Genomic DNA, 17927 nt, shown 5'->3' with positions numbered 1-17927 from the left:
TCTGGAGCAGGCAAGGAGGAGGGATGAACAGGGTGTTCAGAGGGGATGAGGAGAAAGAGAGCAGCCATTAATACAGGGCGAATATTCCTTTTTATTCTAATTATGACATGCCGGTGGGACTTAGAGGGGAGAAGAAAAGCACTGGTGGCCCCTGTTCTTCGCTAACATCTGGAGACACCATGAGGCTGACAAGAGAGAGATGCTTTTTTCCACCAGGTATAGATTGAAAGTGAATACGGTTGTGTGTCTGTGCTGGGGTGGATGGGAGTGGGGGCCATGGGAAGAGAGGCAGCCAGAGAATCAAACCAGCATCTCGGATAAAGCTGTGGGATTCAATATGAGGCTTTGAAGTCCGCTTTATCATAGGGATTTGAGAGGGAAATGGGTAAGAAGGTGGCGTCCATATACTGTGTGTGTGTAGCCTAGCGGAGGGTTTGATCAAACCCTATCGGATCCCATGGGAGCTCCCAGGCCTGACCATGTATGTTAAGCATATCATTTTCACTTCCCATGTTTGCCCTGTACAGCATGATAACCCTCCAATCAGATTTTTTTAGAGCACCGCCTCTCACTCCCATACGTGTTGGCAAAGAATATTCATGATCTTTAAATCTGACCAGATATGGGGTCACCCATCCTAGGTTTGAATAACATTTTGAAACATACATGTGGCCACCAAGCATGTAATGGATGCATTAAAGGGATTTTCAAATGTGTTGTAATTACTTAAGTCTCTCTTAACCCTCCCGTTACCTTTCGGGTCAATTTGACCCCATTCAATGTTTAATGTCTGTGTTCCTTGGAGCCAATTTGACCCCAGGCTGTTTTTCACTGTGTCAAACATATAAGAAATATCAACTTTTTTATATATTTAAAGGGCTATTTAGGTAGTCAACAAACAAACATAAAGTACCTCACACTTAAACTTGGGAAACAATATTAATTCTAATAATTTTCTGGAGGTTTTAATTGCTGGGGTCAAATTGACCCCGAGGGTAAAATATGTTTGTAAATGTTAAGGTAACAGGAGGGTTAAGGAGACATTGACATGTGTATTGGCTCTTTATCGCATTCTCCGATGCAGCATCCATGATCCTCGACGAGTATATGAACTGCTGCTACAGGCCTGTTCTGCATGTAATAATAATATAGTCAAATTTGTGTTTTAATCAGTGGATGACCCTGAAGAAAAGACAGCAGGGAAAGATAGAATGTGTCTTACACTGTAGATGATGCTAACATTGATGAGGTTGATGGTAAAGTGTTGAACCACACTGACTGTTTGATTTAGGAAAAGCACATCGCAGTGTTGAATGATAACAATTATGCCACGTTAAAATAGCAGTGGAAAGATACAGTAAATATCACAACAGAGCTGTGTAGTTCATACCAGCTGAGACCAGAGTACACACACTGAGAAAACCGCCTCAATTCTCTGCTGTAGTCAGAAGTGACAGGTGGAAGTGGAGGCTGCAGTAGAAACTGTGAGAGGGGGAAACGGATCCCAGATCGGTAGGTCAGAAACTATGAAGAAAGATCTAATGATGACGTTTACAAATCAAATGGTGTAAAAAGGACAAAGGACAGTCTGATTAAAAGATATTAAAGCATGAAACAGAATCACAAGGGCATGATCCTGCAGCTACGAACACACTTCTGTTTTGCATTGGCAGTCCTCATATTACCGTAAGACCTAGACAGCTATCTGATCAAAAAATAATCAGTCAGCAAAACTTCCCTTCAGACCTCTGTGCAGCTGAAGAATCATAAATGCACAGAAGAAGAAAAAATGCACTTCTGCTGATCAAAAGGAATTCGACATGGACACTTAATTAATCATTTCACTTATTCTCTTTGGAAGCGATTTTCTCCAACATGTGTAATACTTATACGTATATCAAACCAAACTGGTTTCATTAGAATAGTTTGGATATATTTTTAAAGCCTTGTAGAATCTATGGCAAAATGCAGACCTTCTTCCACATCCAATATCCAAGGAGAATTATTCCCCAAATTCCTGCATACAATGTAACCTGCTCATAACCTTGCTTCCCCAGCTTGAATTCATCTGAGGCTCGGGTTCAGGATTCACAAGCGAGGGACTGAGGATTTGGCATGGGCAGGACTTTGTGTAAGGAGCTGGCTGTGAGCTTTGCAAGCTGTGAGAAAAAAAAAGTGTCCGTGAAGAGGTTCGCAAATTCTGTTAACATTACATGATTTTTTCTGATTGTTTTTGATACATATTATTTGTCGTTGATAAAGCAGGTTTTTTAAATTTATTTTTACATAAAGTTGACTATGATATCACTAGTGTGTGCGCGTGTGTTTGTGTGTGTGTGTGTGCAGAGGGCGTGGGGGGGGGGAATCACCTTGATTCAGTACACCGGCCCTCTTTGAAGTGCTTGGAGCCCAGCACGGCCAGCACAGAGCCAACCGTAAGCCTTCCAACAAAGATCGAGCCTGACCTCCCCACCAAATCATAACCATATGAACGCAAGAATTTCCACCTTAGGAGAATGCTTTCTCCCCCGTCCATCTCCCAGGGTGAGGCATTAAGTAGTGATAACAGAAAACAGGTTCTGAGAGAAGGGGAGGTGATGGAGGGTGGAGAGGAGGACAGAAGGAAAATAGGGGTTACAAGTGTGCCGTATGGAGGGGATTGGAGAAGGGGATTGTGTCCAAAATTTTTGTTGCACTGAGCCTGACTACCTAAAATGGAAGTTTCTCAGGCGAGGATCAAGAGATTTGGTGCCCTTCGCAGTTGACAGAGTGAGAGACAGACAAGGGAGAGGGGGAGTGCAATGAGGGGAAAGAAAAAGACTGAAATGTGACTCTAACTCAATAAATACTTCTCTAAACCACTGTAGAGATGCATAGTGGTACTTTCACTAAGGCCTCAGGACCCACCTGCAACTGGAAATGGTTTCCTGTCTCACACAAATTCTGTTGCACCCTAATCCATGTAATTACATCTCATATTCCACATGTGTAAGTACACATGTACACCATTATAGTCACACTTTTTTTTTTTTTTTAAATAAGAGCACAGCCCCCCTGTGGCTCTCTAAAACGACCACCAATGTTCATGCTCATTAGAGAAAACAATATATTTACCCAATAAGTAGATAACAAGAATGAAAGTGGATTTTTTTTGCGCGTTAACGACTTGAAACACATCCTTATGCTCAGGCATCTGCCACTGAAACAAAGCCCATGCTAGACAAGTGTGATTTTGTGGCGGTGTGTGTGTATGTGCCTGATAGTTTGAATAAGCCTTCCTCCGAGTGTGTGTGCAATTAGGTTTAAGACTGTTTGTGTGAGTAGAGTCTGTGTGCGTGTGTGCGTGCGTGTGTGTGTGTGCGTGCGGTTGCGTGGCGGCGGTGGGGGTTGTTAGCGGTTCCATCTGGGTCTCCTGGAAGCCGTGTGGAGTCAGGAAAACCACATCTCATAAAAGTGGAGGCAGCCCAATGTTCTACAAGGACAGAACATTACTGAGAATGTCGCTCAGGAAAACCCAGGGCTTCGGGCCACATGTTGGCTGAAAAGGCTGCGTCTCTCTCCTCCTTCTCTTTCCACTCGTTCTTTCTCTCTACTTATTTTTCACTTGGTGAAGGGATAAGAAAGAGGAAGCGGCACAACCGTGGAGTGGAGTGTGGGAGACTGGCTGAGAAAGAGAGAGAGGAGCCAGGACTGATAGCAATTCCATCTGTCTGTATCGAACACAGAGGAGTGAGCAGTGACAGGCTGCGGGAGAGGGAGGAGGGGTGGGGGTGGGGGGCATCTGGTGCACATTGGCTGTGGGTCTGTCTGGAAACAACCACGGGAGAGGAGAGAGGGATGAGTGGAGGGAGGGAGGGAGGGAGAAAAGGATGAAGGGCTGTTCACAAAACGCCTCGGACTGAGCTGCAGTCAGGGCGACGTAACGCAGTGAATAAAATATCACACTCACAACCTTCTGTCCTTTCCCCACCCCCCCGACTCACATAACCCCGGTATAAATATAATTTAGGCATATTTTAACGTCGACGTGTACGCAGAAAATAAAAGATTAGAAGTATATATCAGTTGAATACGTCATGGAGAGCTTCATCAATCGATGAAGCTGAAGGAGCGACAGATCACACTTGGTTAACAAAGTGATCCAACCAACAAAAGCATTTATTATTTCAGTAAAGTTGACTGTAAGTTCTCTGAATATTTCCCAGAACATAAGCCAGCTACTGTCGCGGTAACGGGCACTGCACAGGTCATTACATAACTTTTAAACTCTAAAGCTGGGAGGGAGTTATTCTCTTCTGACAGCAATAACTTCGATGCCGCTCGACACATTATTGTGCAGATGCGCGGTCGGCTGAACGCACAAATCTGCATGCATGCATTTGTTTCTGGCAGTACTCCAGCAACTGGATTTGCTGCTGTACAAGTGTGTTCATGCCATGAAAGAGCAGTTTGTGGACTGAAGGTCAAGCTTCAAACGGTTTATAGAAGAGCAAAACATGAGGGAGAGAAAGACAATCATTCATTTTAATGGTTATTGATGTCATGTATAATTCTTCTCCTTTACAAATCAAAATTCCTACCGCTTGATAAGCCATTGCATGTTTAATAATATTGATTCATTTCTCCAGTTAAAGGAGCCAATTATAAAGATAAATTGCACAGTGTACGTATATTTAGTCACACCACCACAATGTGTTGCCGTGCAGTGAACGGCATTGAGGACGGAGGAGGGCAGAGTGTATCTCAGATGTGGACGTGAATTAATTCCTTCTGGAAAGCAAAAATAAAACACATTGGTGACATATTTGTAATATTACTTTACTTTGTGGAGAGTTTATTCTGCAGGTAACCGCGACTAAATAATGATGATAGTTATGTAAATGCATTGGAACGCAGGGTGGTGGTGAGACAGCAGCGATGCTTCTGACATGAATGAATTGGCTTGTGTCGTCCGTGTTTACGTAAAGTATGAGAGTGTTTGCTCACCCGTGCTGTGTGTGATGAGAAGTAGTGAAAGAAACATTTACTTCACTAGATAGATAGATAGATAGAGATAGATATATACTTTATTAATCCCCAAGGGGAAATTTGTCGAGTCATCAATGATGGCACTAATAATAAAATGGAGGGGGTGTAACACATGATTTTGAGCAACGCGGCCTTTTCTTTATGATATCACTATAAGCCTGCTCGCTATCTAAATCAAGTGTTGGTCTGAAGGCAGAAAACTGATGGCCAGCTGCATCTGTGTTTTCTGTTTTTTTTTTGCTGTATGATTGGTCGAATATAAGTGTGTGTTTCCCTTCTTCCCCCACTGCAAACATTCAGGTGGTCAGGCATCAGAGGAGCTGCAGGTAAACTCTGTCAGCTCCATGTCCTAAATTCTCTGGCGCATCACTGACACCCATAACCACTGACACCCAGCAAACACAATGCACACACACACACACACACACACACACACACACACATGCTAAACATGTGACACAATGTGACATAGTAGCAGAAAATTAGACAAATTAGGGGGCAGGGGGTTGGACAAAGAGAAAAAGTGAAATGTGTGGTATGTGAGTTTTTTTTGGAATATAAGTCAGAAATAGGGGCTGTATTTAATGTACAATTACAGTAATTTAAAGCATATCTCGATACAATTTGAATTAACATACCAAAACTACTTTATTTCAATTTAAAATAGGTACAAGTGAGTGTTTTTTAGGATCACAGTAAAGTCATTTGCCAACATCGAAATCAAAAAGACAACCGATTAGCTGTCATCTGAAATACTGTTCTACTCATTGTATTGCTCTTTAAATGCGGCATGGTGGTGGGGGACAACCCCTGACACAAAGCGTTGCCCGCAGGCTCGAGGAAGATGATTGAATTTCATAGCTACTTACAGGCTAATAGGCCCGTACAATGACTACTTACTGTCCTTAAGTGACTGGCTGCTTCTCGCCGGCATGCGACCCTTTGAAGCCCTTCTGAGGAGATCTAGAGGATTTAGCCAGTAGCGTGACATGAGGCTGAGCAGTTGAGCAACGGTGCTCCCACCAGCTGACTATTAGAGCCAGCTGATATAAACACAAAGGCTACAACTATGAGACCCACAGTGCTCTGATGGTCGCTCAATACAATGCCGTATCAGTGCAGATTTGGAGCATTTAGTTTCGTCATAGGGAGAATATTTATAATTTAAAAAATGTTGTGAGGAAACAGTTGATTAATTAGTCTGTCAACTATTATCAATCCAGCAATAATTTTGTTTCCTAATTTGGTTGATTGTCATTTTTTTTGTTTAATAAAGAAAACAATTAAATTATTATATTCCAACTTCCTGCTTGTCAGTGTTTTATATTATTTCAAATGTAATATTTTGGGGTTTAAGATTTGCAAGACATTTGAGTATGTCATCTTGGGTGTTTTAGAAATTCAGACATTTGATAGACCAATCCATTAGTCAATTCTCCAAAATGATTCTGAACAGAGTTAATTAAATATTTAAAAATGTTTATGTAAAAAATAATCAAATAATTGGAATATAAACACGTAGCAGACTAGTATAATAGTACTAAAGAATACAAAATAATAACTGAGGACATTATATTATATTATATAATTTAATACTTTCCCCAGATTTCTGATATTTATATTTGTATAAATATAAGTGTATTTTCACTCACACTTTTTTCTTTGACTGTAAATTCTAATCTCATATGGCAAACCATATTTTCCATATAAATGTAGTTCCATTTAACTGCTGGGCTGCTATTGTTTATTGTGTGTGTGTGTGTGTGTGTGTGTGTGTGTGTGTGTGTGTGTGTGTTCTTAAAGACTTTAAGAAAAAGGGACTGGTTCTGCGAGCGCTTTACTCACAGAAGCCGTTTCCACATACAAACCACCCTCTCCTCACCATGCTGTTCCACTTACACTCTTGGAACACTAAACCATATACACATACAGATAAGCACATGTGCACACAACAGACACACACATACACACACAGACACACACACACTAACCGCATACATATGTTCACTTGCTCTTAACTAATTCATTCAGGAACACTTTGGTTTGGGTTTCAACACCAAAACCTCCGTACCTTTGATTGAGAAATGTGTCTGACTGCAATTATTTGGGAGGGAGTGGTGGAGGGAAGGATAGATGGGGAGAGGAAACACACTACAGTGGTTTTATAGTTTGCTGGCATGACATTTTTTCTCCTCTTTTTTTCAAATTCCTTTCCCTTTTTCGAGAGGACCGGTGTTTACAGGGCAGACTGAAGTAGAAGTAACAGCGGGGAAAATGTGAGGAAAATGGATGGCCAATGGGACTGAAGTGGCTTAGATTGTCACTATTGTGCTTGTGATCAATACCTCTCAAAATAAATGCAGTGCAGGAGAAATTTTCCGATACACTTGGTGAGAAGTAATGGTAGTGGCTCACTGTGTACATTATTCCCACTTTGAAAAAACATTGCAAATGGCCAGCAAATATAAAAGCATGGGAAGGGATGCATTTGAGCAAGGAGAGAGTAAGTGCTGCTAACGTTTGGCCTTGACATTTCAAATAACCCTGTATGATGCTTTTCATGTGATTGTTGCTGGAGCATGCGCGCTGGTCACTGACCTGCAGTATGTAGCCCCTGACGTAGTCTCGGAGGGTCCAGCCCAGGCCGTGCAGGATGTGTAGCACCTCCTCCTGCTTCAGCACGGAGAAGAGGCGATCGAGAAGGATCTTGAGCCTGACGGGTACGGCTTGGGTGCCGTACAGCATCAGGCTGCTGATGTCGAACACCACGTTGGACTGAACGATCTCCACCTGGGTCGGGTGGTACATGTGCTGGGTGCTGAGCTTATCCAGAGCTGCGTGAATCACCGGGTGACAAGATGAGAAATAGAAGAAAATGCACACACACACACACGCTCACACACTCACATATGCAGACAGGCTGGGTCAATGACTATCACGTTTCATTCTCATCTCAAATCTTCCTTTGGAGGATACTGCACGGTCAGCACTACCTGATAAGAACATATCCATCAGATAAAAGCACATGGCATTAACGTAATTATCTGCCATTCTTTTTATGTAATCTAATCTCTTTCTCTTTCCTATGCATGCTGCTCTTAAAGCTCCCTTTTTATCCACTTCTTCTGTCTCCACTTCGACCTCAACCTCCATTACAACCAAACTGTTTTCTATCTTAATCCTCTCTGTTTGTGGCTGGAGTTTCATTTCTTGTTGCCTCACTTATTTTATCCTATGTATTTATTCCTAATCAGGCGTGTGCTCAAATGGTTTATGTACTATGAATTCAAGCATGTAGGTTTGGTTTCGGAAGTGGTGGGTGGGGGCACAGTAAAGTCAAAGGTTTGCAAAAAAGCTTGATCGTGGGTGCGTGTCGGGTTTTGTTATTGCCCCCTCTGTTGCAACCTCAGTCACCTCTCTCTCCTCTCTGGCTGTCTGCGCGACACCTGGTCTCTCTTTCTTTTTCTCTGTTTCAATCCCTCCCTCTCTCCTTCCCTCATACCTCTCGCCTTCCCTCCCCCCACCCCTTTCCCTGTCTGTCTGGGTGACACCTGGTTGGGTCTCTCTCTGATCCTGGGACGGCTTTTTCCTGCTGACGAGTGCTTTGCCTGACAACACAGCGCAGCCAGACACGAACATAATAAAAAATGAAGAACTACTTGTCAGAGTCCCTGCCAATGCCGACATGAAATGAAAAGTGGGGGAGAGGAGAGATGGGCGCCTGACAGTTCAGAGGGAGAGATTAAAAAATAGTCAATGGGGTCTTGTGCGATCCGCTGAAGGGCCCATGGCCCGCTCTTGTGCAGACGCAAGCCAAACAGGTGTTTTCTTTTTCCCCCTCCTCCCTCTCTTTGTACTTTCTTGCCTCCTCTCCCTTTTTCTTCTACCCGCATGAAAAACTCATGAGGTGTGGTCTCTCGCTTCTTTATCGGTCTTGTGGTTATCTTCTTTTCTTTTTGTTGTTGCAAAAAGGTGCAAAAACAAAGCAATGAAAGCAAAGCTTCTTCTACTATGGAAAATGTGCAAACACATTTCAATGTTAGTACGTTCACAACCACAGAGCGAGAGAAGCAAGAATTGGTGGTATATTTATTTAAGGACTAGTAAAAAAGGGTCATTTTTATTGAAACCATATTCAGATAACGTTTTGCCACCCTAACAAAGAGTTGACTCACCGTGGGCTACCCAGCCATGTTTGCACTGGTCACATGTCCGTAGGTGAATCTTCCCTGGCTGGAAACACTCACATGTGCAGTTCACCAGTGTGCAGCGAATGGCCTGCAGAGACAGAAACAGAGACACATCCCCATCAATCACAGCTCGAGTACAGAGGAGAGATGATAAAGACAGGACAGTTATCAGCTAACACTCATAAATACCCCCCAAAAAAGAAAAAATATAAATATATAAATATATCCCTCCCCCAAAGTCTTCCTTAAAAATGCGACAATTGCGGTAAAGAAGCATATCTGCAGTTGCATCCATCAAACTATGTCATTCCGACTCGTGAGTATGACGCTCCATAGCCTACTGTAATCTCCCAGAGTTCATGAGAACCGACAAAGGACTTCCTTTCCTGAAAACACCGAAATGTAACTTGTTTTGACTGAGGCTCCATTACGCAACACTGGAGCTGCACTTAGTCTGACCCCGGGAAGCTTTTAGTTGTGAGAGGTTAAGTGTCCAGACTCGACGAGGGCAACTCCGTACAGCACAATGCATCGTCTGCCTAAGCCTTCATCAAGGGCTGTTAAAAACTCCAACAGAAATCCAGGTGCATTTTTTTAGCGAGGTCATTTGATCCTGTGAGATGTTTCACATTCTTCAAACAATATAGAGGTTGTACAGCAGGGAGAACGTGTACCATGTAGACAGAAATGAATACAGCTCTATCATCACAAGTGCAGCAGCTGCGTGCTGTAAACTTCTCTCTGACAAGAAGGCAGAAGAAAAGGCGTCAAAAGAGAAAAAAGGAATTAGTAACATGAATCTAAATAAGCACTTGCAGCCCCTGTTCATCATTTTTTGTACATGATCCCGATTAATTGATGGATAAAGATAGTCACACTACTGCAAACTAAACTGCTTCAAAAGGAATCTGCAGATGTAGAAGGATCTGTGCAGAAAACCGTGCTTATGGATACAAAACATTGGCCCCGTTTCCCTCTTGAAACACTTATCTCCTTTAAAAATCAAATGCTGTATTTCCTTGTAATATAAGTGTGTAGTTAATAGCTTAATATAAAAAAACAGGGATAAGGATCATGTATTTTACATTTGGCACATATGGTGTTGAGACGTTGGCGAATGGTGTTTTCATTTAATTTATTTAAATGTATTTAACCAGGAAAAGTGTTAGTTATTTAGGCAAAAAGGTTGAGGCGGGAGGTTAGGTGTAGTGTACAAGGGGACTGCTGTGAGTGGTTGCATATTTCTTTTTTCAGGAAAATCCTAATAATCCAGTCCTGAGCAAACTTGTCATATCAAAACGGGAAGGCGCTAGAGATCCACGTCAAAGTGCTCGTCCTCACACCAAAGCTAATTATCAGAGCATGAAACTTTATGAATTTACAATCTGCCCTAAATATGCTGTCACATATGTTATAATAAGACAACAGTATGACAATAATGTGACACAGACGTACACACAAAGGGTCGTAGGTTGGAGTCCATGTTTGCATCAGCAAACATATATTTCACAATGTCTGAAACAGTCGATCAGCACTTCCAGACACATAGATCCACCTTTCTGTCACACGTCAATGCACGATTAGAGGGGACAGAATAGTTGCGCTCTTTCCTTATGTGCACCGGCATTGAACCGAGAGCACGTTCTGGTATTTAGCGGGAGGAAAGGATGTTACCTACTTGGTGGATTAGACCAATATCCTGTAATTCAGCATATGAAACTCAGCTCACTGATAATCTACTAAGGGACCATGAAATCTATCAGAATCCCCCCCTTGCTCACCCTAAGGTGTCGTAAACCAGATTAGTAACTGGTGGTGTCAAAGTGAACATGGGCTAATCCAAGATTAAACACAAAATAACACCACTTCTAACCATGTCACCTCACCGTTTGACACCGGCTGAGACACTGGCTGAGATTATTTGACTTCACACCATTTTTAAGCTCTCCAGGTGCAGGCACGGCAATCCTCACCGTGTGTGAGGATTACACAACATGTGTCAGTTTGAGTGTACATAAATTATGTCCTGAGCTGACGTTCTTATCCAGAGCAACGTGCAATAAGGGAGTTCAGTTCCACTCAAGGACACTTATGTAGCAGACATCCATTGACCGGGGATGGGTCGACCCTGTGACCTTTCAGTTCCAGGATAGACTCAGAAAGCTGTTTTATTTTACTGTTCTTCACATTCAAATGCAGTTTCCTATTAATTATTGTCACAATGTAAAATACTGACAATTTAACCTCCAATTTTGTCACCAGATCTTAACTCGTGGTTATGGATGCATCGAGAATGGATTTCACATAAATTTCCAGGAAATTGCTCCCTAAAAATCCAAAACTTTCGATAATGTTAAGAACTGAAATAATTAGTCAATTCATTTGTATTAGTTGACTGATGGAAACTTAATCGGCAACAATTTTGATCATCTTTTAATCATCATTTTTGCAGCAAAAATGTGAATAGTTACTCTTAGACTGTCGGTCCGACAACATGTGCAATATGTGAAGACTTCATATTCGGCTCTGGGATATGCAATACACATTGTCATCGATTTCATAGAGCAGAACCAGAAATTAGGTCTCACACAAGCCACTTTTTACTCCTTGTTTGTCCGTCAGCTCACCTTAAATGTTGTGTGCGATTCCGTGGCAGACATTATGCCTCACAATAATTCCCCCTTTATATAACACTTCTTGCATAACGATCGAGCAAACTCTCATGTAGAGAACCCAAATTTATCACGGTGATATCACCCAACGCAACCCTTTTCTTAATTACTTCTCTGTGCGGCAGCAGATGGAAATAAACAATTGGAAATATCAAATGCACCTCTGCTGTTTATGAGCCGGGGTCTGACAGCTGACAAGATAGTTAAGGGGCGTCTAATACGGCAATTAGAGCGTGCCACTGTCTGCGGGGCTGCTGCTGTGACAAGGCGCCCTCTAATCACTGACTTATTACGCTGGCTAGCAGCACCTCTCATATCTGGCCCATTAAGCAGACAGCGGCATTAAGGAGCATTAAAGCAGCAAGCCCCCTCAACTGAGGAGGCACTGACGGGAGGAAAAGAGAAGGAGAGGACGTACTGTGCCTGTTATTTTCTTGGGATTCATTTGTGCACTGTTTCCATGTTCAGTTGGGGAACTTGTAAGAGAAGAGCAACACAGGAGATGTTTGTGATATGACGGCATCAGAATTGATCATACGCAATAAGATGAAAGATTACAGACTGATTACAGAAGTGTTATTTTTTTAAGAGAGGCAGCGGAAGAATGTGTCAAAGATGGCCATCAAAAGCAACATCATCAAGGATGTGAGTTCGCCGGCATGTGTGGTTTGTCAGAGGAAACGAGTGAGACGGAATCATAAATACTTCTTCTCATGATTCTCACATACTCAAAAACTCTGCTTCTGTTGCCAGATTGGATCTGGTCTGCATTTGGCCTAGATTTAACCTGTGTCTGGCCGGGGCCGGTTCAGGGACATGCTTGGGCCCGGATCCCACCGCTACACTCGCACACATTTGTCACAGCAGGCAGGGGAGGAGGCTGTGCTATCTGAGGCCCGGCCAGATACACGGCATTAGTCACCGTGCTCGCGTCTCGCCAGGGTTTCCTCTTTGGCTCGCAACAAAGGAGGAAGACGGCGAGCAAAAGGACAGAGGGATGTGTGTGAACGAGTGTGTTTGACTTTGTAAGTCACGAGAGAAATGAGCGGCTCAAAAGGGAAAGCTGTTAGCGAGTGGAGAAAATCCCACAATGCTGTAGCAATTAGACCCAGACAACAGTCAACACTCTCACACAGCTGCCGTGTTACCGCTATGGTCAACAGCTTAACCTAGCTGCGTTCGGAAAGCATCATTTTTGACCCTTATCTGGCTCAAGTGTGTGTGTCTCACTGCTGGATTTTGTTTAGCTGGAGGCTTGATGTTTCATGGATGTTTTGCTTGGCTCGCGGTCCCTGTCCCAGCCCAATTGTATAAACACTGACGGTCAGCAATGGCCAGCATCAGACTGGTTGAGGACTCTCAATTAAAAAACTGTTAGTGGGACGGATGGACTGAAGAAAAGAGGAGCTGCAGAACAAGATGTGTTCAGCTTGGACTCCTGTAGTTTGGGTCCAATCAGGATTTTAAACAGACGATACGCGCAAATAAGTCCCGAGCAGCATATGTAGAGGTCTACAGAGACTATGAAACCATATCACTGATAGTGATCCTGCACAACTTTTTTACTGCCTTGTCATATTTTAAAGTTGACGTGGTAACAATATGCCACCGAAAACACCACTAAAACACCACTACCGTCTACCGGTAGTCTCTTTCAGCCTCTCTGCATCCTCCCTTGACAGCGTACAGTGGAGAAGCCAACCCAGCTGCTAGATGCTGGTCGGGTATTGTTCTTTCTACTTTAATTGAAACCTTTACCATGTTCAACACACAGCCACAGACCACATCTCTTGTTTGGTGAGTTAAGGAAAGCCGAGATTTAAATGAAAACCCTGTGTGTGCATGCGCATGTGTGTGTGTCTTTGCAGCAGCAGCTTCAGATTTAAATTTGTTTCTGCTTAGGGTCACTGTAAAACACTGGGAGCATCTTGTCCTCTCCTCCACCCACAAGATATTATCTCATCCATGAGTTAGCTGCTGAAATGCCGTCAATTTCCTGCCAGAAATGTGCAGCCAACGTGTGTATAGAAAAGAGGCACAGCAGCTTTGCGTGTCATAAAACAAGGCTCTGGCTCCATCAGATAGATCAGGACTTCACGATGTCCATATTGGAAACAGGTGACAAGTAAAACACAGCGAATAAAGAAAGTCTTTGTAGTCAAACACAGCACGCCACAAAATACAGGGGAGCAAATACCTCATGCCATGGCTAATTTTTGCTTGTTTGATTTCAGAGTGGATTTGACTTGAAGCGGAGCTTTTTCTTGCCTCACAAAGTGCGACAGAATAAACAGCGATTAATGACTTGTGCACTGCCTTCAGTGTAAAGCTGGTGTGCTCTACTGTAGTCGACATTTCGGAGGGAAGACAAGCGTCTTCCCTCCGAAATCCCCACAGTGTGAGGCCCGTCCTCCATGTCAGTTCTGGTTTTGCAGCCTGGCGGCTGGCAGTCACGGAGCCGGAGGTCCCTGTCCTCTGTGCAGCTGTGCGTCTGGGCTTTGACACGGGGCAGAGCGACCAGAGCTATGCTAATGGGAACCAAATGGGGCGTGAGTCCCCGGTGGATTACAGAAGGAGAAGAGAAGCATGTGTTTTCATGTATTCATGTGGAGACCTGGGACCCCTCTCTTTTCTTCCTTTCTTTCTCCCGTCTCTAAGCCAAACAAATGGACGCAGCCATGTCGGTTGTTTGCACGCACCTTTCATTAATGCTCTTTGTCACTTGACAGAATTTGACATTCCTTGTCAATCAACGCTGCGCCTCAAATCTAAATCGATATAAAGATTTATTTCAACGTTCAGATTTAAAAGCTATTTAAAGGCATGTTAGCAACTTACTGTGAATTACTTAGACTAACACTGAAAAGAGCCAAATGTGAAAATGAAGTTTGGAAATGGAGTGAGCATTGTAAAATAAACAAAGACTGGGGAATAACAAAATAATCTGTGAACATATTGTGTCTAAGAAAAACAAGTTTCAGATGTTTGGCAGTGCCTCTCAGATTGTGTTGCACTTCACCTGCTATGAATGCAACACGATGTAGCCATGTTAGGTCCTGCTGATCCAACGAATAAAGGTTCATAACTTCAAGTCTGCTCAATTGGGAAGGAGTAATAACAAATTAACAAGTCGGGTTGAAATGTAATAGATTACAAGATTACTGTTGAAAAATAAAGTCCCATGTTTGGCAGGACTCTGGACCTCAGCCTGTTTGTGATGCAATCTGACACATCAAACCCTTTCTTCTACCTTTTCGTGAGCACATGCCAGATGTGGGTTTGCTGCCTGCTCGTAATGAAACTTCAATACAGCCGTCATTGTTAAGAAACACTTATCGGGAACATAAATCTCAAGTTCAAAACTGGACAATCCAAACAACTACACTGTGAGTGGTGATGATATCTGTCATTCCAGATGACGTCCAGTTTTAACTTTGACCGGAGGTCCAGTCCTGTCTTTTTATGTTTGTCAGCCGTCAGATGTGACTCACGCTCTGCAGTCACAGCACCCATCTTATTGCTGCACAACATTACTGCTTTCAACATTCCTGCCCTTTTCTGTGTGGATTGACTCGGTCACAGAACTACCCCGAAACATTTCAAATCAGATCAACTCTCAGTCTGACTCACTCGTATGATAAATAGCTGTGCGTGTACTTCAGGACAGTCATGCATGTTTATGAAGTAAGTAAAAGGACCCAGCTGGCTTTGATATTGGGAAACCGAGAAGGGGAATAATATTCCAATACTGGACCGAAACATAACCCATTGATCTCGCTATCATATGCAATGCTTTCAGTCAGTGCAGGTTTAGATGGAGATCTGTACCTCACTGCTAACACTGGACTACACTGTCAGTTCAAATACCCGAGAATCAAGGGAGCAGCAGTTTCCCCCATATTTTGTGTCGACAGCAGGTCCAGGCAGAGGCCCCCAGTCCAGGCCCCTGGCCCCTCTCAGCTCTCCTCAAAGCATTTCCCCAGCCAGAGATCAAACCATCTGCCCAGTGCCCAGTGACAGACCTCTGGGTCCACAGAGACAAGGCCAGGTTCAAAGAAGGGTGCTCGGGGAGGCAGGGAGGGGATGGAGGGAGAGAAAGAGAGAGAAATAAGGTAAAGTTGGCAAAAAGGAAGAGAAGTGAGAGAGCAAGGGGAGCAGCGGGGGGAGCTTCGAGGAGGGGGGGGGGGGGGGGGTCAGGCAAGCTGCTGTCTCGGTAAGGTGGAGAAAAGGTGCTCTAGCAAAGGTGGAGGAGGCCGAGGAAAGCTGATGAGGGGAAGTAAAGGTTAACTAAATTAAAGTTTGTATACTAATTTTAAATGATAAACTGAACTCTATGTTGGTGTCACAGTTCAACTTTATATCTAACTGATCTATACTGTGTGACCAATATCAACGGTATTTCCTATCAATGTCAAACTATATGTCGACAGAGTAAATAACGGAGGGCAGTACAATTCCTAAGATATGTTTGAGGTTTATAGTTTGATTACCGTAGAGGGCTTTGAAGTTTATTGTTCATCTCTTGATGGCCTGTCCAGTATATATGCCATGACTTGTTTTTTTGTTTGTTTCTTCGTCGACACGTCTAAACAACAAATACATTCAAGCTCAATGAACAAAAACGAATACCTCATAATTGAGCGGCTGCAACCAAATGTGTTTGCTTTGTATATGTTACTTCCACAATGAATCAATGATCCAAATGTCACTTAATTAAAATGTCCCCCGGAATGCTTTGCCAAGGAAGTGTAACAAAAAAGCCAGAGTTCACGCTTCCTTATCACTGGCCATTGTGTGGACAGGAAAGAAGGAACACAAATGAAAGAGGCTGTTGTCGTCAATGCATCCTAGATCTGCTCTGACCTTCAGCCTATCAGAAGGAGCGACCTCTGCCAGATAAGGACAACTCCCTGCCCGACTTGACACCTGCACTCACCGGCCCACCGATCGCCCCCGCTGAATGCAAATATCACACCGAGGACCATGCATGTTTGTTTTCTCCCTGGAGACTTGAGGGAGTCGCATGACCCCTCAGTGCGACTAGACACATGCTTGAGAGAGGAGAAAGGGAGTGAAAGAAAAATGGAAGGAGTGTTTGGGCTGGTCGAAATAGAGAGAGGGGAGAGAAGATGACCAACAGCGTCTGCTCTTTACTTCCCTGGCCATCTACACCCTAACACAAACAGAAAATATTAGTCACAGGCCAGACATATTGCCGACCCCTCTCTGCGAGGGGACATCTCCATGGCGATCATTGGTTGGCGTGGGCGACGGTACACACGCACACACACACACACACACAAACGGTGCAGACTTGAAAGCAGCGTGACGACAGGAGGCCAGCGCTGCTGAGACTCCCCCAAATTGACATTTAGTCATCACACTAGTCTACAGGGTGGGACCCTACCTCCTGAACTACACACATACAAACGCCCACACACTCTCCCCACATTCCCTCTCATGCAAATGTGCACACACACACACACACACACACATGCTCAGTGAATTCCCCTACTCAAACTAGCTCGCAGCCAGAGAATTCTTGGAACAGTTCCTAGATGTAATCTTGCCAATAGCTCTTTATTTTCTTTGACCATTTTTAATGTAAAAACGGCTGCACTAATTGTGTGTAAGCAATCTACAAATTATGTATATGTTTTTTTGCAACTAAACCGAACACTACTGTAGACATATTGGCTGGTTTTCAAGACACACGACTCGGCAATAATATTTGTTTCTTTCCTCAGAGTTTAGTTCAAACAGTGTGTCGGCACGGTGGTTTACTTGTAAACACCTGGGCCTGCGAATCCAACAGCTCCAGAAATACTAAACTATGGATATCTATGCTGAACCGAGATAATTGCTCTCGTCACATTATTTGCAACCGAGTGCGACATTCGCCGACATTATACAATATCACAGAAAGTCTCAGAGCGAGAAGAAAGACAAATCAAGGCCCAGATTGTTGTTATTTACAGATTTATGCAGTCGTTTACCTCAGCCAGCATAGTTAGAAGACTCCTGATTCAGTTTCGTT

At 43.4% G+C, this 17927-nt stretch overlaps 1 protein-coding gene across 1 annotated transcript in view; it reads right to left on the bottom strand.

Moving 5' to 3' along the window:
- The window catches only part of bnc2 (basonuclin 2), a 97598-nt gene that overhangs the window by 35804 nt on the left and 43867 nt on the right, over nt 1-17927 (bottom strand). Inside the window, exons 2-3 of the mRNA XM_056408781.1 lie at nt 9204-9306; nt 7627-7862 (exon numbers count right to left, since the gene is read on the bottom strand). Coding sequence (XP_056264756.1) covers nt 7627-7862; nt 9204-9306 — 339 coding nt within the window. The remainder of the gene's footprint in view (nt 1-7626; nt 7863-9203; nt 9307-17927) is intronic.

The sequence above is a fragment of the Pseudoliparis swirei genome, chromosome 24 (assembly GCF_029220125.1).
Source record: "Pseudoliparis swirei isolate HS2019 ecotype Mariana Trench chromosome 24, NWPU_hadal_v1, whole genome shotgun sequence".
In the NCBI taxonomy this organism is placed as follows: domain Eukaryota; kingdom Metazoa; phylum Chordata; class Actinopteri; order Perciformes; family Liparidae; genus Pseudoliparis; species Pseudoliparis swirei.
Note: the sequence above shows the minus strand (reverse complement) of the source record. Positions and strands in the feature narration are given on the sequence as shown.